We start from the raw sequence: 23,911 nt of genomic DNA, 5'->3' as shown, positions 1-23,911 counted from the left end.
TGGCGTTAATCCTGGTTCTGCATTCCTTTACGAAGATTGTGCAGATGTGATCTGTAGATATTGGACAGATGTGCACAAAGCAGGATGCTTCCTATGTCATAATCATCGTAGTGGCCAATCAGCTCATCACTTCCATGCTGCCAAAAAAAACCATTGAGACTAATTCACTTCCCGACTGTTAGTCATTCAGGTCACCACATCAGATATGAGGCAAACATACAGGTATGAGGCATTCCAGTTTAAAAGTAACTCACTACATCCTACCCAAACCTTCCAATGGGGAGTTGATCCAGATTATAGAGTTACAGAATAATACAACATAGAAACCGGCCACCAAGTCTCTGCTGACCAGCAACCATCCATTTTTTTACACTAATCCTACATTAATCCCAATTTTTATTCTCCCTACATTCTCATCAACTACCCCCCCCCCCCCCCAGACTCTACCACTCACTACACACTAGGGGTGATTTACAGTGGCCAATGAACCTATTGACCAGCACTTCTGTGGGATGTGGGAGCATCTGGAGGAAACCCATGCAGTCACAGGGAGAATGTGCAAACACCATGTCGACAGCACCTGAGGTCAGGATTGAACCTGGATCTCTGTTGTTGTGAGGCAGCAGCACTACCACTCACCTACGCTCAGGATTCAGGAGTGGGGCTTAAACCCACAAACTTCTGATTGATGTGTATGTATATGTGCATGGGTGCCCATGTGTGTGTGTGTGTGTAAACAAAAAGGGCACTTGAATTTAAACAGCACTTCATGACCTCAGGAGAGCCCAGAGCACTTTACAGCTAACAAAGTCCTTTTGAAGTGTAGCCATTATTGAACTGTCGAAAATGCGGCAGTCGATTTGCAACAGCAAGCTCCCACAAACAACCGTGATAATGATTAGTTCATTAGTTCTGGTTGTGCTGAGTGTATGATAAAGGTTGGCTAGGGAACAAGGGATCACTACCTGCTCTTATTGAACTGGCATCTTGGCATCTATTATGTGTACCTGAGAGGGCAGACAGGGCCTCACTGATGGAGACACAAGATGCTGGAATCTGGAGCAACACACACGAAGTGCTGGACGGACTCAGTGGGTCAGGCAGCATCTGTGGAGGGAAATGGACAGTTGACATTTCAGGTTAACACCCTTCATCTGGACTGTGTCAGCCTGGATTATGCCAGTTCTATGGATTTAGGGTGACAATAGTTGCATGAGTGCAAACATTAAGTGGGAATCCACACAGGTCTTGTCTACTGTACGGTGATTGGCAATTTAACTGGGCAGCACAGTGGTCCGGCAGGTAGTGCTGTCAACATAGCTCCAGAGACACTGGTTCGATCTTGACTGCTGTCTGTGTGGAGTTTGTACGTTCTCCTTCTGACCAAGTGGGTTGCCCTGGGTACTCCATTTTCCTCTCGCATTCCAAAGGTATAGGTTAATTGGTTTCTGTTAAATTACCCCTGGTGTAGGTGGTGGGAGGGGAATCGGGGGAATTGATGGGCATGTGACAGAGAATAGGTTACAGGAAAATACGTGGGGGAATGGAATTGATAAGATATCTCTATTAGTCACACGTACATTGAAACACACAGTGAAATGCACCTTTTGCGTAGAGTGTTCTGGGAGCAGCCCGTAAGTGTCGCCACGCTTCCGGCGCCGATGCAGCATGCCCACAACTTCCTAACCTGTATGTCTTTGGAATGTGGGAGGAAACTGGAGCACCCGGAGGAAACCCACGCAGACACGGGGAGAACGCACAAACTCCTTACAGACAGGGGCCAGAATTGAACCCGGGTCGCTGGCGCTGTAAACCGTTATGGAAACCGCTACACTACCGTGCCCGCCCTGATGGGGACACAGATGCAGATACTGGAATCCAGAGCAAAAAACAAACTGCTGGATGGACTCAGGGGGGTCAGGCAGCATCTGTGGAGGGAAATGGACAGTCGATGTTTTGGGTTGAGATCCTTCAAATGGACTAGAGTTGATGGGATTGTTCTGAGCTGGCATAGGCTTGATGGTCTGAATGGTCTCCTATGTTGTGTGACAATGTGAGAAGAGTGCTAAGGAAGAAGAGTCTGTGAGGACTGCACTGCTTGGATGTGCCATCGTTTGCCTGACACATTAAACCAAGGACAACCTGGTGAGTCAGGTAGATGTCAAGAGATCCCATGGCACTGAATTGAAGGAGAACAGGGGAGTTCTCCCCAGTGAAAATCAAAAGAAAAAACTACAAGTGCTGGAAATCCGAAATAAAAACAGAAAGTGCAGGAAACACTCAGCAGGTCAGGCAGCATCTGAGAAGAGAGAAACAATTAATGTTTCAGCTCAAAGACCATTAAAATCGAAGAAGTGAGAAAGCAAGTATGTACAGGGGAGGTAGGGGAGGTCAGTGGGTGGAACAAGGGGAACATCTGTAATAGGATGAAATGATGTTGTCATTGAACAGACAGTTAAGTTCCTTTGTCTGTGTAATGTGTCGCTGATGTTGTGAAGTCTGGGTAATGTATACAGGTCATTCCCAGTTTACTGCAGGGTTCTGTTCCTGTGAACTCTTTGGAACTTTGTAACAAAGGAGCGTTTGATGTCTCTGGGCCTGTACTTGATGGAGTTCAGAAGGATGTGGGGGGGGGGGGGGGGGGGGGAATCTCATTGAAACCTACCGGATACTGAAAGGCCTGGATAGAGTGGACGTGGAGAGGACGTTTCCATCAGTAGGAGAGTCTAGGATCTGAGGGCACGGCCTCAGAATAAAGCGACGTCCCTTTAAAGATGAGGAGGAATTTCTTCAGTCAGATGGTGGTGAATCTGTGGAATTTGTTGCCACAGAGGGCTGTGGAGGCCAAGTCATTGGGCGTATTTAAGGCAGAGATTAGTAGGTTCTTGATCGGTAAGGGGGTTAAGGGTTATGAGGAGAAGGTGGGAGAATGGGATTGAAAAAAATCGGCCATGATTGAATGGCGGAAAAGACTCGATGGGCCGAATGGCCTGATTTTGCTCCTATATCTTATGGCCCGATGGTAACTTGAACAGTTCACATCAAAAATGTGGCCATGCACCGTTCCCAGGCAGCAGAAGATGCCTGCAGCCCCGCAGCAGCCGGCAAATCCATCCTGACGGTCTCCCAAACGCTTGTTCGTAGGTATGGGTTGAACATAAGCTGGAGGGACCTCTACTCTGACCCACTGGGACATGCCCAGCAGGCTGGAATATACAAATGAAAGAACAGAAGGAACAGAGGAATGGCAGGCACAAATGGCTGGTCCTGATACAACAGAAAGAAAGAGCCAGTTACCTGAAGCAACAAACTGTGTGCTGGAGGAACTCAGTGGATTGTTTGTTGCTCCAGGTTCCAGCAGCAGATTACTTGAATTCAATATCGAGTCCTACAGGCTGCAAGATACCCAGGGGTGTACAAGATGATAAGAGGCATAGATTGAGTGGACAGTCAGAGAATCTTCCCCAGGGCAACAATGGATAACATGAGGGGACATAATTTTAAGGTGATTGGAGGAAGGTATAAGGGGGATGTCAGGGGTAAGTTTTCTACACAGAGAGTGGTGGGTGCGTGGAACGCACTGCTGCAGAGGTGGTGGGGGCAGATACATTAAGGACATTTAAGACTCTTAAGATAAGATATTTCTTTATTAGTCACATGTACATTGAAACACATAGTGAAGTATGTCTTTTTGCGTTGCTAAGAATGTGCTGGGGGCAGCCCACAAGTGTCACCACTCTTCCGGCGCCAACATAGCATGCCTACAACTTCTTAACCCGTATGTCTCTGGAAGGTGGGAGGAAACCCACGCAGACACGGGGAGAACGTACAAACTCCTTACAGGCAACAGCCGGAATTGAACCCAGGTCACTGGCGCTGTAATAGCGTTACGCTAAATGATAGAGAAATGGGAGGCTATGTGGGAGGGAAGGGTTAGATAGATATTAGAGCAGGATAAAATGTCGGCACAACATTGTGGGCCGAAGGGCCTGAACTGTGCTGTAGTGTTCTATGTTCTATGAAAAATGATGTGTTCTTCCTTGAGCTTATGTTGGGTCTCGATGTAACAGTGCAGAAGGCCACAGACAGGGAGGTCAGAGTGGGAGTGGGATGGCGAATTAAAATGGCAGGCAACTGGAGGTTGTCTCTGCACCCTGAGATTAACATTTGTCTCTCAACCAACATCACTGGAATGGTTCATTATCACATTGCTGTTTGTGGGAGCCGGCTGTGCAGAAATTGGGTGCCATGCTTCCTACAACAGTGAAAACGTATTAAAAAGGTCTTCATTGGCCGTGGACCACGTGAGGCATCGTGAGGTTGGGATAGGTGCTCTGGAAATGCAGGTTCTTTTTAATTCAGTGAGGACACTGAGAAAGTAGAAGAGGTGATGTTTGTGCTGAGGTATTCAAGTTGAGATCCGGTCTCGTAGGGTTATTTTACTTATTTACAGGAAGATAGAAAGGTTTTCAATATTATACCAACTTGGTATTGATTTATTATTGTCACATGTACTGAGATGCAGTGAAAAGCTTTTGTTTTGCTTGCCATACATCAGTACATTGAGGTAGTAAAAAGAAGTACTGTGTCCAGTTCTGGTTGCCTCATTATAGGAAGGATGTGGAAGCATTGGAAAGGGTACAGAGGAGATCTACCAGGATGCTGCCTGGTTTAGAGAGTGTGCATTATGAGGAGAGACTAAGGGAGCTAGGGCTTTACTCTTTGGAGAGAAGGAGGATGAGGAGAGACATGATAGAGGTGTACAGATTATTAAGAGGAATAGACAGCCAGCGCCTCTTTCCCAGGGCACCAAAGCTCAATACAAGAGGGCATGGCTTTAAAGTAATGGGTGGGAAGTTCAAGGGAGATATCAGAGGGAGGTTTTTTACCCAGAGAGTGGTTGGGGCATGGAATGCGCTGCCTGGGGCGGTGGTGGAGGCAGGTACATTGGTCAAATTCAAGAGATTGCTAGATGAGCATATGGAGGAATTTAAAATAGAGGGATATATGGGGGGAAGGGGTTAGATAGTCTTAGGCAAGGTTTAAAGGTCGGCACAACATTGTGGGCCAAAGGGCCTGTTTTGTGCCATACTTTCTGTGGTTCTATGGTTCTAAAACAGAATGCAGAATACAGTGCAGTGCAGGTAGACAAATTGTTGATTTGATAAACCACTATCTTATTAAACTCTATGGTGTGCACAAAGGTCATGTAGAGGTCACAACCTAGTTATAGTTGTTATGACTAATTTATAGTAATATTAAATTATAACAGTCATAGCTGATGGATATGATTGAGCTTAGTTAGATTGTATGATAAGCTTTTTCGTTTACTTTTCCTGGTGCTAGACCACAGAACATAACACTGTGTCAAATGTTGGCCACTGAAAGTCGTTCAGCCCATCATGTCAGTGCTGGTCAGAAATAGAGCAAGCCAGCCTAATCCCACCTTCCATGGCCCTGCAAGTTATCACTCTTCAAGTACACATCTAAGTGTTGTTTCAATGTAATGAGGGTTTCTGCCTTTACTGTCCTTTCACCTAATGAGTTCTCGACCTGGGACGGGAGGGCTTGGGCTATGAGGAGATACTGGATAGGCTGGGGATTTTCTCCCTGGAGTGTACGAGGCTGAGGGATGACCTTAGAGAGGTTTATAAAATCATGAGGGGGCCTAGATAAGGTGAATGGTCACAGTCCTGTCCCTGGGGTAGGTGAGTCTAAAACTAGAGGGCGTAGATTGAAGGTGAGAGGGGAAAGATTTGAAAGCGACTTGAGGGGCAACCTTTTCACACCGGGGTTGATGGGTATGTGGAATGAGCTGCCAGAGGAAGTGGTAGAGGCAGGTAAAATTACAATGTTTAAAAGACATTTGGGCTGGTACATGGATAGGAAAGGTTTAGAATCAGAATCAGAATTATTATCACTGACATATGATGTGAAATGTGTTGTTTTGCGGCAGCAGTACAGTGCAAAGACATAAAAATCTATAAATTACAAAAGTAGCCCGATGACTCCTAGAGTTTTTTAAAAAGCTTTTCCTCATCTCCTTGCTAATCCTTCTACAACTACTTTAAATCTATGCCCCCTGGCTTCTGATAACTTAAAGTCCTTATTTGCTCCATGCCCCTCATAATTTTATACATCTCATTTAAGTTTACCCCAGCTACATCTATTCCAAAGAAAACAACTCTGACTTATCCAATCTTGGGCAGACATACCCAGGGTATAATTGCCATGAAAATTAGCTTTCTGCAGGAACAACAGCAGCTTTCCTCATAACTACAGATTTCTAGTCCTGGCAACAGTTTCATAAACCTCTCTGCACCCTCTCCAATGCAATCACATCTTTCACGTAACATGGTGACCAGAACTGTGTGCATTACTCATCAGTCCTGAGGGACTGCCTGAGTGGAAGGAAAAAAAGATGCAGTACTCAAGCCATGGCTAACTTGTTACACAGTTTTTGCATATTATCTTTGCTCTTATATTCTATATTTAATAAAGGAAGGCATCCCTTATGTCGTAAGAGCCTGATCCACCATTCAGTAAGATCATGACTGATCCTACCCTTCAGGATTACTTTCCAATCTGATTCCCGTGCTCAGGAAATCCAAAAATTCAACAGTCTGAGTCTTCTATGTATTCATTGACTGAGATAGACAGCCTTCTGGGGTTTAGAATTCCAGAGATTCTGAAATTCATCCTCAATTCTAAATGGCCAACCCATTACCCTGAGACCTTGAGCCCGAGTTCCAGACTCTTCAACCTGCCAACCTCCATAAGGTTACTTCTCATTATTCTCAACTGCATTGAGCTAGGACGATTTGATTTAATCTCCCCTCAGGAATGAGTATTTTTTTACACCTCATTTAAGTTTACCCCAGCTACCTCTATTCCAAAGAAAACAACTCAAACTTAAACAATCTTCATGTTTATTGTCATGGGCAGACATACCCAGGGGTCAAGGCAGAAGTTGAACTAACAATCTCTCAAGTTGTTAGTCCACCACTATTCTGACTGCACTGAGATACACAGTACAGTGGTTCCACAATACATAATATACTTCTCCTTAACCAGATTGTCATTGGCGTAAGTTTTAATTCAGTTTGGCCCTGTATTATGCCAGTAATATTGCTGTGAGAGATTTTTTTTGCACTTTCCTTGTGAGTCATATCTCATGCTGAACTGGTGAATCATCAGTCTGTTTGTCTGCACCTTTCCTCAGTTACAATCACGGAGACCGTGAACGGAAGGAAAAAGTTATATTTGTGCAATATCTTTCACAACCTTGGAACAGCTCAAAACACTTATAGCCTCATCTTGTCCCTGCTATAATATATGAAATGCAGCGGCTAATTTGCATGCACTGGGCTCCCAATGTTGTTTAAGTGAGAGTTCCCTTGCACCTCCAATGTGATGAGGTCATAAATATTGGCCAATGTACTGAGGACACCATCCCTGTCCTTCTCCAAAACAATATGCTGAGACCTTTTATCTCAGCAAGCACACTTAAGTTTAATGTCTCCTCCATATCACAATAGTACAGCACTCTCTTGGTATATCACTGAGGGTGTGCCAGTCTCGCAGACAGTGGAGAGTGAGGGATCACAAGGAAGGGTTTGTAAGATATCTTTATTAGTCACATGTACATCAAAACACACAGTGAAATGCATCTTTTGCATAGAGTGTTCTGGGGGCAGCCCGCAAGTGTCACCATGCTTCCAGCGCCAACATAGCATGCCCACAACTTCCTAACCCATATGTCTTTGGAATGTGGGAGGAAACCGGAGCACCCGAAGGAAACCCACGCAGACACGGGGAGAATGTACAAACTCCTTACAGACAGCAGCCGGAATTGAACCCGGGTCACTGGCGCTGTAATAGCATTACGCTAACCGCCACACTACCGTACCTGCAATATAATGCAATATACCGTACCGTGCAATATAATTAATATTGGAATTGGAAGATCATACCTTTGGCTCCCAAGTTGAGTTCTGTTCTGTCAAACTCCAGAATTCAATCCGTAGTCTGGTCTCAGTTTGGGGTAGTGGCAGAGGGTCTGGTCATAACTGGGGAAATGTTGGACAGTTTGTGCTCTGCTCCTTACGGTTGTATGGCTGGAGGTTTATACACATGGGAACCAGTCAGGGTCATGGGCTGGACTGTGACATTCTCTGCCACTGCCCTGTTGGACACTTAGATCAACCCTGCAATTATCTGAAAACTCTGCTGTCCTAATCTTGGCCCTTTTACACATGACCCACTTCCTTAACTCCACTGGCAACAGTACCTTCAGTGACCAAGGTCCCAGGATCTAAAGCTCCATCCCTATAACTCTGCCCCTCTCTCTCCTCCTTTGAACCCATCTCTTTGATCGTAAGGTCCCATCATTAGACAGTCAGATTTTTGTGAAGGGTTTGAGCTGTTTCACTATGTTTAAAATGCAGTATAAATGGAAGCGGAAACCTATTAGTACCAATGGAATTGTATTCTGGCAAGAGTGAGCCAAGCCTATTGGAAAACAAAGGGGAATAACACAAATCTCTTGTGCAACATTGTTTTCATGTTAGCGAATGATGATTAAGGCTAAGATAGATTAAATGTTTGACCGGTCTTTGAGCATGACCTTGTGGCTGCAATGTGTGTCCCTATGATTAAAATGTGCATGCAGTTATTTAGCCTGTAGTTCTTAATGGAATTCCAGCACATTCCAGAGGAAATGGATAACAGACTTCATGTGACAATTTAGAATTTTACTTCATACACTAATATGGTAAAAGGCCATAGAGCAAATGCACTTTGAGAAAGGGCCCCTAGGGAACAAAGACTAAAGCTAGTTTACGTCCTGTGTATCCACGTTAGATTATTGCCCTTCTCTCCTCAGGTCTCTTTTCATACTCACTCCATCATCCCTCAGATTCAGTCTCAATGATCCCATACACATGGTCTCCGTCATCCACCAATCTATTGATCCCTCTCCCTCTCTGCATCCCTCTATGTCGTCCCTCTTAACCGTCACACCTTGCTTTCTCTCCACTGCTCTTTACACTCTCTATTACCACTCCATCATCCCTCAAATATCCTCCTCATCAGCCCGCACACCATCTCCCATCGCTGCCACACTCTATCACGCCTCACACTTCCCCCATTGTTCCTCACAACCTCTTCCCATCACTCTCTCCATTATCGCACACACACTCTCTCATCTCCGCATTCTCCACTCACACTCTTCCCATCACTCTATTTGCTCTGCCCAGGACCCCTTTCTTCCCATTAGCCCTCACACTCTCTCCCCACCACCCCTCACACTCTCTCCCCACCACCCCTCACACTCTCTCCCCACCACCCCTCACACCTCTCTCCCCACCACCCCTCACATTCTTTCCTCACATATTCTCCCTCCAGTACCCATTACACCGTCTCCTCACCACCCCTCGCACTCTCTCCCCAGCACACATCACATTTTCTCCCCATCAGCCCTGTCTCCCCAGCATCCCCACTCTCTCTCCATCACCCCTCACACTCTATCCACCACCACGCACCCTTTCTCCCCACCACCCCTCACACAGTCTCCCCACCACCCCTCACGCTCTTTCTCTCTGGCACCCCTCCATCTGCCCATCAATCCTCACATTCTCTCCCTTCCTGTCTCACTTAGACCTCACCTCAGGTGCAGTAGGTGTCACCCAGTGTCCTAGTCACAACATTCAAATGATGTGCAAATTAGTTGTGTTGTTGAAAGTGAAGGAGACTGCGGGAACTAACAACGGGGAGTGTGTGTAAAAGTGGCAGGTGACTTTCAATCTGGAGAAGTGTGAAGTAATGCATTTGGCAAGGACATACGTGGTAAGGGAATACACAGTAAGTGGTAGGTGACTAAGGAGTGCAGAGGATGACTTTAATCTAGGAGTGCAAATTCACAGATCTAAAATCAATTAAAAAACTGCAGATGTTGGAGATCTGAAATAAAAACAAAAAGCAGCATGCTTGGAGAGAGAAACAGAATGATTGTTTCAGGCCAATGGCCTTTCATCAGAACCAGGAAAAGTCAGAAATCAAATGTTTCAAGTTGGAGGAGGAGTGTAGAGAACAAAAGGCACTGGGTGTAGACCAAGGGAGAGTGAAGGGCAGAAGAGCAGGTGAAACAGCAGAGGGAAAACAGTGAGGGAGGGACTCACATTTTCCACTGAAGAGAGGAGCTCCTTGGGAAGAAAAAACAAGATGCTGGAGGAACAGGACAGTCCTGAAGAAGGGTCCTGACCTGAAACGTTGACAGTTTTTCTCCACGGATGCTGCCTAACCTGCTGAGTTCTTCCAGCATCTTATTGTTTTTTTCATCTGGATTCCAGCATCTGCAAACCTTTGCTTCTCCTCTCTTTGGGAGTTCTGCGATTCCGCCTCTCTTCGATGGGAGTTCCGATACCTCCTCTCTTCGGGAGTTCTTCTCATGGTTCTCCCTCTTTCGTTTTGACTGCTCTTCGATTTCCAGCATCTGCAGTCTCTTGTGCCCCCCTTCTACTCCTCTATGACGAATTCTCTTCAAGGCATTTTGGAGGTCTTCCTCCTCTCTTGACCAATATCTATCTCTCATTCAACATTGTTAATTCAAATTATCTGGTCATTATCACTTTGCCGTTTGTGCGTGCTATTTGTATGCACATTGCTGCCATGTTTTCCTTAATGCAACAGTGACTGATGCTTCCAGAAGTACTTCCTTAGCTCATCCTAAAAATGATATGAAAGGTGCTACAGAAATGGAGGCACAAGATAGACTGCAGATGCTGGAAATCAGGAGCACCACGCAAAATGCTGGAGAAACTCGGTGGGTCATGCTGCACCTGTGGAGAGAAATGGACAGTTGATGTTTCGGGTCGAGACCCTTCGTTTGTACTGAGCTGATGAAGTGTCTCGAACCGAAACATCGACTATCCATTTCCCTCCATAGATGCTACCTGACCTGCTGAGTTCCTCCAGTGTTTTGTGTGTTGCTACAGAAATGCAATTCTTTTTTATGAGGGAATTACACAAGCCTTGAATGCTGGTGTGTCAAATACGGCTGATTAGTGGTGAGGGGGAAACATAGTGAAGGTGTATTGTTTCACTGAATCTTTTCTCTTCCCTTTAGGTTAAAGAGCTCACAATGGGGCAAAACTGCCTGCAGTGTATGAAATACTTGCTATTCATCTTCAACCTTATCTTTTGGGTAAGCTATGTTTGTTTTTCAGTGAATTCTGTGTTTAGCCAGGTGAATGGACATTCTGCCTCAGCAAGGCCTCTGAGATAATCTGAACTGCTGATACTTTAAGGAGCTTCAACTACACCAGATTCTGTATGAGACTGCTCACCAGAGGTGGGTTTTGCAGCATACACTCTAAGGCCTAAACTGAAACTATACAGTGCTAAATAGGACCATTGCGCACGGATAGTCCTGTCTGTCGTAGTCAGAGCCTGCAATGAGAGTTGACCTGTAACTGGTTGGCAGTTACAACCCGACCTGTTATGGTGACCCTAACAATCCACATCAACGACTTGACTGAGGAGACCAAATGTAACATTTCCAAGTTTGCTGATGACACTGAGTGGGAATGTCAGTAACGGTAAGGATGCAAAGGGGCTTTAAAGGAATATGGAGAAGCTAAGTACATAGACCATAGAACACTACAGAACAGTACAGGCCCTTCGGCCCACAATGTTGTGCTGACATTTTACCCTGCTCTAAGATCTATCTAACCCTTCCCTCCCATATAGCCCCCTATTTTTCTATCATTCATGTGTCTATCTAAGAGTCTCTTAAATGACCCTAATGTATCTGTCCCCACAACCCCACAATGCAATTGGGCCACTGTGTAATGTGGAAAACTGTGAGGGTACTCACTTTGGTAGGAAATAAAAATGTTGATTATTTTTTTAAAATGGTGACAAACTGGGAAACATTGATGTTCACAGAGAGCTAACTGTCCTTGTGCAGGTGCAGAAGGCAGTTAGAAAGGCAAATGGTTAGTTGACCTTTAATTCAAGACAATTTGAGTTTAAGAGTAAAAGTATCCTGTTCAATAACATGGGGCTCTGGCGAGGTCACAGCTGGAGGACTGTGTACAGTTTTGGTCTTCTTTCCCAACGATGAAAATACTTGCTATAGGTGGAGTGCAACAAGGATTCACCAAACTGGTTACTCGGCTGGCAGTTCTGTCGTACGAGCAGGGAGTGAGTAAGCTGGGCTGCTGTTTAGAAGAATGAGAGGTGACCTTATAGAAATGTACAATCTTATGGGGCTCAACAGTAAGGATGTGGGGAGGATGTTCCCCTGGCTGAGCAGTCCAGAACTAGAGGGGTGTCCCTCTCTGACAGTGTGCGTGGTTAGTTGGAGTCACAGTCAGAGGGATACAGCACAGAAACAGGCCCTTTAGCCCAACGAGTCCATGCTGACCATCAAGTACCCATTTTCACTCTAATCCTGCTCTAACCCATTTTATTAGAAACATAGAAAACCTACAGCACAATACAAGCCCTTTGGCCCACAAAGTTGTGCTGAACATGTCCCTACCTTAGAAATTACTAGGCTTACCCATAGCCCTCTATTATTCTAAGTTCCATGTACCTATCCAAAAGTCTCTTAAAAGACCCTATTGTATCCACCTCCACCACCGTTCTTCCTACATTCCCATTAACTGCCCCCAGATTCAGCCCCTCACCTACACACTTTTGATCACCTGGCCTAATATGTCCCTCTGTGGCTCAACATCAAATTTTTATTGCTGACACACATACAAAGCTATCATGACACATTGACCATGCTTTAAGGTGCTACATAAATGCAGTTTGTTGCCTTTTGATACAGCTGGGAGGATGTGGGATTCTCGGAGTTGGAGTGTGGCTGGTGGTAACACAAGGGAACTTTGTGACCCTCTCCTCATCCTTTCCATCTCTCACCGTGGCCAATTTCTTCATCGCTGCGGGATCCGTGATCATGATCGTGGGATTCCTTGGCTGCCTTGGAGCTGTGATTGAAAACCGCTGCCTCCTGCTTAGTGTGAGTATGGGATTACATTGAGCTTAATATCTAGGGCAGCACTCCTCCGCAGTTCCGAAGGAGTGCCGCACTGTCAGAGGTGCCATCTTTCAGATGAGACAGGGTTGTCTTATGTGGCTGTAACAGACTGCATGATACTATTCTGAAGAAGAGCAGAACAGGAGTTCTGTGTTGTGCAGTCCATCACTAACTACTCACATGTGACAGTACAGTTACAATGATAGTGCTGTGGTTAAATTACTGAACTTGCAACACAGAGATTTGGATTAACAATCCAGAGATCTAAATTCAAATTACACCAAATTGTGGAATTTAAATTCAATTCATAATCTGGAATTATAACAAAAACAGATAGTTAATAGTAATGATAACCACAGAACTAAAAGCCCATCTAATTTGTTAATCCCTTTTTGGGGAGGAAGTCTGCAGTCCCTGTCTTCCCTGACTCCACACCCACGGAAGTGCAGTTAAGCCCTGATGTGGCCTAGATATCCACTCTGCTCAAGGGCAGTGAGGGATGGGAAAAATCTTCCAGCCCCACATCCTGAAAAATGAATAAATGAAAATAAAAAAGTGTCCTCAGTTTCCCACTCTGACCTCTCTCAACCTTTCTCTTTCCCACAGTTTTTTGTGGTGCTCCTGATCATCTTCCTCCTCGAAATGATTGTCGGAATCATATTCCTGTGCTGCCAGGATGCAGTAAGTGTGAATTTCAGGAATTTTGTTTATTTCAGTGTTTCTGCCAAAAATAGTAACGTCAATTTCCTTGACTTTCTCAACCCAGGTACTAATGTAGCATGCAGTGCACAGTACAAAACCATTGATTCAATTACTTGACACCACTGCCCAATACTGTCTCCAATTGCTCATCAGGGCTGTTATTGCTTCTAATTAATTAAATTGGATCTGTTTTTGGATGTAATTGATTACCCGAGGTCTGTTATTGATTCTAATCAAACATTTGATATCTATAATTAATTCTGATTAATTGCCTGGCACCCTGTGATATCAAGTCTGATCAACAGCTGTCTCTGCAGTGATCAAGCAGAAATTGATATCTGATCCTATCCCATAGAGCAATTGATTCCAGAACCGAATGATTACAACTGATTTTATCCTGCTCTACTCCTAGATAAACCAGTACGCGAAGAAAGAGCTGAAGAGAGGACTTCAGTTTTACAACACATCTGGAAACAATGATCTTACCAATGGCTGGGACATTGTGCAGACAGATGTAAGCTCTTTGATAGACCTTCCCGTCAATTCTCATTGGTTAGGGATTTGGTCAGAAGTGGAACTGACCGTGTGTGTGCATTTCTTTCTCTGCACAGTTCCGGTGCTGCGGCGTCATCAGCTACGACGACTGGTTTTCTGTCTTAAATGGAAGTAAGGTGCCCGTTTCCTGCTGCTTCAAGTTGGTCAGCAACTGCTCAAGCATTCCTGATATCTGGTGGAAAGATGTGAGTCAAAAGTTAAGATATTTGGCTGCAGAATAGACGTCTCATCACAGACCACCTGCAGCCCTAAAATTTCTTAATTTCTTCCCCCGCCCCCCCCGAAGATCTCTATACTCCAACAGTTTGTGGCAGATGGAATATAATGTGGAAAAATGTGAGGTTATCTACTTTTATACACAAAGCAGAGTATTTTTCAAATGTACAAAATGATAAGAGGCATAGATCGAGTGGACAGTCAGAGACTTTTTCCCAGGGCGACAATGGCTAACACGTGAGGACATAATTTTAAGGTGATTGGAGGAAGGTATAAGGGGGATGTCAGGGGTAAGTTTTTTTTACACAGAGAGTGGTGGGTGCGTGGAACGCACTGCCTGCAGAGGTTGTGGGGGCAGATACATTAGGGATATTCAAGAGACTCTTAGACACACGAATGATAGAAAAATAGGGGGCTATGTGGGAGGGAAGGGTTAGATAGATCTTAGAGCAGGATAAAATGTCGGCACAACATTGTGGACGAAGGGCCTGTACTGTGCTCTATTGTTCTATGGTGAGAGATTCAAAAAAGATGTTCAAAGAGACCTAGGAATTCTTGTACACAAGTGACTGAAAGCTAACATTCAGGTACAGCAAGCAATGAGGAAGGCAAATGGTAAGTTGGCCTTTATTTGGCCTCAAATCCTCAAGTAATAAAAGTTATTTGCCTTCATTACAAGAGGGTGAAGGTTTCCTATTGCGATTCTAAAGGGCTTTGTTGAGACTGCAGGTGGAACTTTGGGTAGAGTTCTGTACTACTTACTTGAAAAAAGGAAATGCAGTGAAGATGGTGCAGATTCACCAGATTGGTTATCGTGATGGCAGGTTTGCTTTATGAGGAGTGATTGAGTAGACAAGGCCTCTGTTCTCAGAGTTGAGGAAAAAGAAGGGTGATCTCACTCAACCTTGGAAAGTTCTTACAGAGCTCGACAGGGTGGGTACGATTCCTCTGGCTGAGGAGCCCTGACCAGGGGTCAGGTTCTCAGATTAAGGAGTGGGCCATTTAGAAGGGGGGTGGTGAATCATTGAAATTCTCTTCCCTGGAGGGCTGTGGATGCTTAGTCATTGATTTATGCAAAGGACCAATACATTTACGTATGTGGATACAATAGGGTCTTTTAAAGACTGTTGGATAGGTACATGGAGATGAGAAAAATAGAGGGCTATGGGTAAGCCTAGTAATTTCAATGATAGGGACATGTTCGGCACAGCTTTGTGGGCTGAAGGGCCTGAATTGTGCTGTAGGTTTTTCTATGTTTCTATTTCTGGATATTAAGGGATATGTGGACAGTGCAGGAAAATGACACTGAGATAAGAGATTGCTAATGAATTTAATGAATGGCAGAGCAGGCTTTATCGCCTATTCCTATTTCTTACGTTTCCTGTTCTGGCCTCTTACTCATCCCCAGCTTTATTTACTTCACCACCGGCAGCCATGAAAAATAGTATAGAGGAATTAGATGAGTAATCCGTCAAGCCTGTGCCATTCAATAATATCATGTCACACCCAGTTTCCTGCCTGATTACTATATCCCGGTCCAAAAACTCATCAGTCTCAGCTTTCAATGTACTCGGTGACTAAGTACTTGCAGCCTATTGAGGTGGGGAATTCCAATGATTTACAATCCTCTGTGTGGAGAAATTTCTCATCTCAAACCTAAATGTCCAATCCTTAACCTGACCCCATATACTCTGGTTTGACTTTCCACTGAGAAGATATCGCCTCTCAGTGTCTACTCCACCAACCCTTTTAAGAATCCTCTACACTTGAATAACACCTTTCATTTTTCTAAAATGAATGGGCCAATTCCTCAATTTATCCTCCATGGGTAATGCCCTCATCCGACCATGTAGATCTACACGGCACTGACTAGACCAGCTATCAAGGTTCTATGGTCTGGAATTCTCTTCTCTCTTGCTCTTTAACTGCTCTTTAAAGCCTACTACTTGATTAAGCTTTTGGTCACTTGCCTTAATACTTCCTCATGTTGCTTGATAAGGCTCTTGTGAAGTGCCCTGGAATTTTTATTTTGTCAGTTAAAATCTTTTTCTTTTTCAATCTTTTTATTAGTTTCCAAATTAATACAGATTAATATATAACATCGATGATTGTACATGTAATACAAAGAGACCAAGACATCGATGATTGTACATGTAATACAAAGAGATCAAGAGAACAATCATGGCATAGATAATCATAAAGAATAATGAAATATTAAAAAAAAATTTTTTTAGATCTCACAAACTCTTAGTGGATGAATATAAAAGAAAGGAAAGAAAAATATTTATTGTGTATATAAGAGAAAAGAAAAAAAATCCCCAAATCAATAAAAAATTGTAAATAATCAAACCAAACTAAAAAGAAAATTTCAAAAAAAGACAAAAAAAAAGAAAAAAAAACTGGACTGAAATTTCTCAATAGAAACAGAGCAATATTATGTCGTCAACTCCATTCCTCTAAATTGAAAAGTTATTGAAAAGGGATCTATATCATATGAAATTATTGAATAAATGGACTCCGAATGTCTTCAAATTTAAGCGAAGGATCAATAGTACTACTCCTAATTTTTTCCAAGTTTAAACATGATATAGTTTGAGAAGTTAAAGTCACTATATAAATGCAGGTTGGCCTCGATGTCAAGCAATTAATGTATTTTGTATGAAAAGCCCTTAAGACCAAGAATGGATTAAAACACTCCTTTCTGTGGGCATCTCTCTCACCTTTGAGTCAGATAATTATGGCTTCAAGTCTCCCCTCCAGAAACTTGACCCGGCAATATAGAGCAACAGCAGTGCTGAGGGAGCACTGTGCTGTAAGCAATACCATTTTTATAATGGAGAGTTACAACGTAATCTAGTATGCTTTCTCAAGTGGATTCTATAGTCATTATTTTGAAGGAAAATTGTCTGTTCTTCCCCTGTGTTCTGGGCCACTATTTACACCTCAAGTCCTGATAGAAGTTTATAAGATTGTGAGAGGAATAGAAAGAGTAGACAGCCTCAGAGTCTTTTTCCCAGGATCAAAATGTTGAATACCAGAGGAAATGCATTTAAGGTGAGAGTGGGAAAATTTAAAGATGTGCAGGGTAAGTTTTGCTTTATAGAGAGATGAGCAGCCAGGGGTAGTGGTGGAAGCAGATACGACGGTGGTGTTTAAGAGGCTTTGAGTTATGAATATGCAGGGAATGGAGGGATGTCGATCATGTGTAGGCGGAAGAGATTTAGTTTAATTGGGCATCGTGTTTGGCACAGACATTGTGGACTGAAGAGCCTGTTCCTCTGCTGTACTGTTCTATGTAACCAACGGTAATAAAAAGCATAAAATGCTGAAGATTCTCAGCATGTCAGCCAACATCTGTAGGGAGAATTAATGTCTTGAGACAATGACCTTTCATCATTGTTGCAGACATTTCCTGATCTGTTAAGTATTTTCTGTTTTTAGTTCAAATATTTTGCTTTGGATCACTTAAAAAGATTATCTGGACATTCTGAGACTTTGCTGGGAGTCAACTGGTTACTGCATTTCCTACATTATAATGGATAAGATAAGATCTTTATTAGTCACATGTACATCGAAACACACAGTGAAATACATCTTTTGTGTAGTGATTTTGGGGGGCAGCCCGCAAGTGTCGCCACGCTTCCGGTGCCAACATAGCATGCCCATAACTTCCTAACCCGTACGTCTTTGGAATGTGGGAGGAAACCGGAGCACCCGGAGGAAACCCACACGGACACGGGGAGAACATACAAACTCCTTACAGACAGTGGCCGGATTTGAACCCAGGTCGCTGGCACTGTAAAGCATTATGCTAACCACTATGCTACCGTGCCGTCCTCCTTTTATCCCTAGGCTGTATAGGATGCTATTGCTAAAGATAAGCTTCTATCTCTTTCTCCATCACAGGTCCCAGTTATATTAATGATGAGATGCAGGCACCAACTTAAGAGCTCGGCTCGCCATACCTTCCCAATTCCGACCAAGTACGGTTGGGTTTGAGTGTAGAAGTTGGGGGCAGCTGGGCAAATACAGGCTGTGTTTCAGTTCAAGTGCAAGGATTAACAACATCCTTTTTGAGGAACATGAATGCTAATCTTTTCAGTAGTGCCCTTATCCCACAAATGGTTCTTTAAAAATAAATAAAACATGGCCTCAAATATGGAGCAAGTGTCTTGTTCGAGGGACCAGTTCCTCAGCCAGGATTTTCAGGAGGGAAGAAAATAAAATGTGGCAGTTCCCAACAGAAACACAAGTACAGTAATATTACAAGTCAGGGCAACTGCAGGATTGGAGTTCAATGGAGCCTCATGGACTGTCTCTTTAAGTCTAGGAACTGTGTATGATGTACAGTTCGCTGATGGGTTTAAGTTGCTTTCTTCCATCCACAGCCATGCTACGACAAGGTTATCAAGTGGCTGAAGGAAAACATTGTGGCGATCTGCATCTTTGGACTTTGCATCCCAGTGCTACAGGTACAGTACATTATAGAAAGATCAATGAACATTGTCTCAACCTGCCTCATGGTTCTCCAATCCACACGTAGAACTGGTGAGTCTGAGGGATGGAGTTGGAGTAGGTTGGGTGTGCGACTGATGTGCATTTTGTAGATAATGAACATTGCACTTAGAGTGGGAGGAGGGAATGTTTGGGCTGCGGGATGGGTGCCAATGCCAGTCAGGGAGGCTGCTTTGTCCTGGATGGTAGTTCCAATAACACTCGAGATATGAGTATTATTGGAGCTTCCTTCTTCACCCACTTCCTTAGAAGTCCCGCTATAAATCGATCCATTCTGCCCAGTTCTTGGATTGTTGTAAAAAACCCAATCGGGTTCACCAATGTTCTTCAGGAAAGGAAATCTGTCATCCTTACCTAATCTGGGCTATATATTTCCCCAATCCCACAGCAATGAGGTTTGACCCTTAACTGTCCTTTGAAATGGTCCAGAAACTCAATTTGACCAGCAGCACTGTGGCAACTGATTCACCTCCTGAAACCTCCAAGTCTTTCTACAGGGCACAAACGAATACCCTCTACTTCTCTGGATAAGTGAAGCTCCAATAACATTCAAGAATTCAACACATTCCAAGGCAAAGCAGCCTGCCTGATTGGCATTGGCACCCATCCAGCAGCCTAAACATTCAAACCCTCCGCTGTGACTGAAGTGTGTATTGTCCACAAAATGTACTTCATTTACTCAGCTGTACTATTCCAGCATCAGCTCCCAAATTCACCATCTCTACAACCAAGATCGCCATGATCGGCAGGTACAGGGCAACACCTCCTCCTGCAGGTTTCCCTCCCAAGTTGCACAGTATCTAGACTTGGAAAAATATCACCATTTCTCCCTTCACTGTTGGGTCTAAATCCTACCCAACAGCATTGTGGAAGTACCTTCAACAGAAGGACTGCAACAGTTCAGGAAAGCAGCTTGCTGCTACTTTCCGATAGAAACAGAGACGGGCAGTGTGCTGGCCTTGCCAGTGGCAGCCATGTTCTGAATGTGGGGTGGGGGGGGGGGGCAAAGAGAGAGGTCTGAAAAGTTCACTTTCCACTGCTCACCACTGTTTTTTTGGTGTTGTGAGGAGGGATTGCTGGACTCTTGATTTGTGAATCTTTTCCTGCATAAATTGACTGCTGTATTTCATGCCATAGTTAGTACACTGTGAAAGTACGCTGTTAGTTGTAAAGTGAATTGGAATGCCCTGAGGATATCAAAGAACTGTGGAAATTAAGTTACCAAGTGTCTCCAGTCCAACCCATTCTTTTCCAGAACTGTAAGGAAAAATAACACAAAACCTCGCTTGCTCCTACATCCTGAAAATCCACCCCTAACTCCACATGACCACTCTTGATTTACTTCCCATGCTTTCCCATTATAGCCTGCAGAACATTGTATTGGTGAGAGGTCAGATCTGCACTACTGGTCCAGTGCCAGTTACCTCTGGTCTGATTAATGAATGCCTTTTCCCTCTCTCCACAGATACTGGGCCTTATCTTCTCCCTGGTGATGTACTGCCAGCTCGTCAAAGCGGAGAAGCACTACAGCTGAAAAGCAATTTATTTTTTATTTTACATCTCCCTGGATGCCTGCCTCTGTGAAATCCAGGATTCCGTTTCTTCATCACTAATGTCTGGCACCTAGGCCATCTGCAAGTAGGCAACATAATGGATTCCCTCCATGGGGTCATGACTCGTTCTGCGGTATTTTCTATACAGGATTTTTCACCACCTCAGACATCATGGTCTTGGCCTTTGCTCAGCATGGCAGTGAGTGCAGGATAGGGTCACCACAGTGCTAAGGACAAGTGACCAATGATAATGTATCTGCTTTTCAGTGATATCACATGCAAGGGCTAGTACAGCTACACACTGAAAGCAAATCCTCAATAAATCCCATGCACACCTGTTTGGAGTCTGGAGAAAATGCTTTCAGTGCTATGGTATACAATCAGCTTTTTCTGATTTGTGCATCGCCAAACTCCCAACTGGTAGGCAGGGAGCATAGGTTAGAGCTCAAGACTTCAGCCCTGATAGTATTTTCTGAAAGCAAACTTTGGTTGGGCACATTCTTGATGTCCAATCGCATGACCTCGTTCCTTCAACTGCCTGCCCTGTTACTCATGCCATTGGTCACCTGACATATCCATTCTCATGATGCCATGCCTACTCAAAGCCAATTGAAATGCAAGTTCTCCCATTGGATTACTCTTGACTCTCAGTCAAAACGACTCCAATGTTCTCTGTGCCCAATATTTTAAACAACTGTATCTTTTTGTATAAACAGAGACTGAAAAAAACACTGATCATGATACACAGGAAGGCCATTGGGCCCATTGTGCATTTGCCAACTCTTAAAGAGAACTGTTCAATTCATTCCAATGCCTTGCCTTTTCCATGTAACCCTATTATCAGCAAATCATTCCTTGTCAATCTTTTGAACACCACTATTGAACTGCTGCCACAAAACTTCCAGTTATCACATTCAAGATCATTGTAACCTGCTGCATGAAAAAAAATTCTACTCATCTCCCTTCTGGCTCTTTTGCCAATTATCTTAAATTTGCTTCGCCTGGTTGTCAACCCTCCTGTCACTGGAAATAGTTTCTTATTTAGTGCCTCAAAACCCCTCATGGGGACATAACAGCAAATGGTTTTTCTGCTAATGATGATAAGGGGGGCAGGGAAATGATATGCCACTTCTGTCTCTGCTTCCAAATTCTGTGTACCCTAGAGTGAGTTCAAGCCTGTGGCCTGTGAAAATGCTGTCTTTCAGTGAATTGATAAGTGAATGGCTTGTAACATGTAAACATTCTGAATTAAAGTCTCTTAAATAATAGTCCTGAGGCTGAAGCTCTTGCACTGGTCTTCACTAGCAGCTTCTTGCCTGGTTTAGTTTCTATCTTGAACAAATTAAATCATCACAAACCAATTAACAATAGTACAATGTATGTGGCATTGTTACTATGCTCTGCCTTCCTTGCACTGCAATTACAATCATGCATTCTCCTCATTAAACTTGATAACAATAATTTGTTTTAAATTATCTACCTTGGTATAAGGTGTTTAAACTCAGTCAAGTGATGGGATGAGTTCCTCTATCAGATGGATGTAAAAGATTCTACATGCACATAAACTAGTTTGTACAAGACTGAGGGGACCCTGCATGGTGGGAGGCATGATCTTTTAGATGATGCACAAAGCCATTGGCCATCTGATTTCCTACATGAACGTGGCTCAAGTTTAAAGGAGAGCAGAGACCTGCTGAGTATTTATCCACCTATTATCACGTTGCTGTTTGTGGGAGTTTGCTGTATGCTAGTTGGTTGCTCCATTTCCTACATTCCTGCAGTGATTGTACTCCAATAACAAAGTACTCCATTAGCTGTGAGGGACTTCAAAGTATTAGAAATCCCTATAGAAATGAAAAGTCTTTGTTTTATGAAGTGAGTTTTCTCACTACATTGGTGGTGTCAATTAGAGACATTAGGAGGGCAATAAAAAGAGGTCAGGCTTGTGGCATTCTTCAAAATGTGTGGCTGAGGCAAAGATAAAATAAACTCTGAATCTTAAGTTTTCTAAATATGAGCAAAAAACTGGAGGAATTCAAACGGGTTAAGCAGCATCTGTGGAGGCAAGGGGATGGTCGACTTCTCAGTGTGAGACCCTGCATCAGAACTGAGAGTGTAGAGGGAAGATAGCCAGGAGAAAGAGGTAAGAAGGAGGGACTGGTAGGTGACAGGTGGAACAGATGAGGTGGGGGATGATGGACAGGTGGAGTCAGGTAGGGGAGAGGGAGTTTAGAGATAGGCTGGTAGGTGATAGGTGGAAATGGGTAAGGAAAATAAATGGGAAATTGAGCCAGGTGGAGGCGACAGGGAAGAGAAGAGACATGGGCTGGAAGGTGATAGGTGGAGCCAGATAAGTAAGGGATGAAGGGCAGATGGAAGCACGTGGTGTAGGGGATAGGACAGAGAGGCCAAGGGGCAAAGTAAGCCAGGTGGATTGGTGTGTGGGTGATGGGCAGGATGGAACCAGGTGGGGAGGGTAACAAATCTAGGTAAAGGAGGGGTGGGGAATGGAAATGGTAAATGAAAAGGAGAGACCTAGGTGGACCAGTAGGAGTGGGAAAACAACACAGGGCATGTGGGTTATCTAAAACCGGAAAATTCAATGTTAATACCATTGAATTAACATTCAATGGTGGGATTTGAACATATATCTCCAGATCATTAGTCTGTATCTCTAGATTATTAGCCCAATAACCTACCCACTCTGCCTACCTAATTGTATTTAGCTAGGCTATGGCTGACACTCAAAGGAGGAGTGTTACAGTGAGCAATCAGTTTAGAGTTAATAAAATCTACCATGGTGTTCAATATTGTAGGCTTAGTGTGGCAAAAATACTGACTTTGGTGTTGTGATGGTTGAAATGAGAGGAGTTGTTACTGGAGAAATCAACACATTTCCCAACCAGACCCATCTGCATGATTGGAAGCAACTGAATCAAGCTGCTTCCTGCAATACAGTGCTGATTGAAAGGAGTGACATTGGTCCAGTATTTGGGTGGGGAACGCCGTATACGAGAAACAATAGTTTTTTTTCTACAAAGCTGTAATCCTGGGTAGTATACTACCCACGTTGAATATGAGGTGTTATTCTAAATTACACTTGGCCTCACTGCAGCAGTGGAGAAGGCCAAGGACAGGCAGGTCAGTGCGGGAGTGGGAAGAGGAGTTGAAATGACACGCAACTAGAAGCTCAAGATGGCCACTGCAGACAGACCTCAGGTGCTCCACAAAACGATTGCCTAGTCTATGCTTGGTCTCGCCAATGTAGAGGAAGCCACATCAAGGGTGCCGAATGCAACAGATGAGGTTGGAGAGGAACACG

At 43.9% G+C, this 23,911-nt stretch overlaps 1 protein-coding gene across 2 annotated transcripts in view; it reads left to right on the top strand.

Annotated features, from left to right (window-relative positions):
- Window positions 1–21,857, top strand: part of LOC127585620 (tetraspanin-4-like) — a 40,693-nt gene extending 18,836 nt beyond the window's left edge. Inside the window, exons 2-8 of one of the 2 annotated variants that reach the window (XM_052043227.1) lie at window positions 11,126–11,203; window positions 12,839–13,030; window positions 13,655–13,729; window positions 14,163–14,264; window positions 14,362–14,490; window positions 18,910–18,993; window positions 20,502–21,857. In XM_052043227.1, the coding sequence (XP_051899187.1) occupies window positions 11,141–11,203; window positions 12,839–13,030; window positions 13,655–13,729; window positions 14,163–14,264; window positions 14,362–14,490; window positions 18,910–18,993; window positions 20,502–20,570 (714 nt within the window). In that variant the 5' untranslated portion in view covers window positions 11,126–11,140 and the 3' untranslated portion in view covers window positions 20,571–21,857. Of the gene's footprint in view, window positions 1–11,125; window positions 11,204–12,818; window positions 13,031–13,654; window positions 13,730–14,162; window positions 14,265–14,361; window positions 14,491–18,909; window positions 18,994–20,501 lie in introns of those variants that run through there. The other variant, XM_052043228.1, reaches the window with a different exon arrangement.
- Window positions 21,858–23,911: the final 2,054 nt, after the last annotated feature.

The sequence above is a fragment of the Pristis pectinata genome, chromosome 33 (genome assembly GCF_009764475.1).
Source record: "Pristis pectinata isolate sPriPec2 chromosome 33, sPriPec2.1.pri, whole genome shotgun sequence".
NCBI lineage: Eukaryota > Metazoa > Chordata > Chondrichthyes > Rhinopristiformes > Pristidae > Pristis > Pristis pectinata.
Note: the sequence above shows the minus strand (reverse complement) of the source record. Positions and strands in the feature narration are given on the sequence as shown.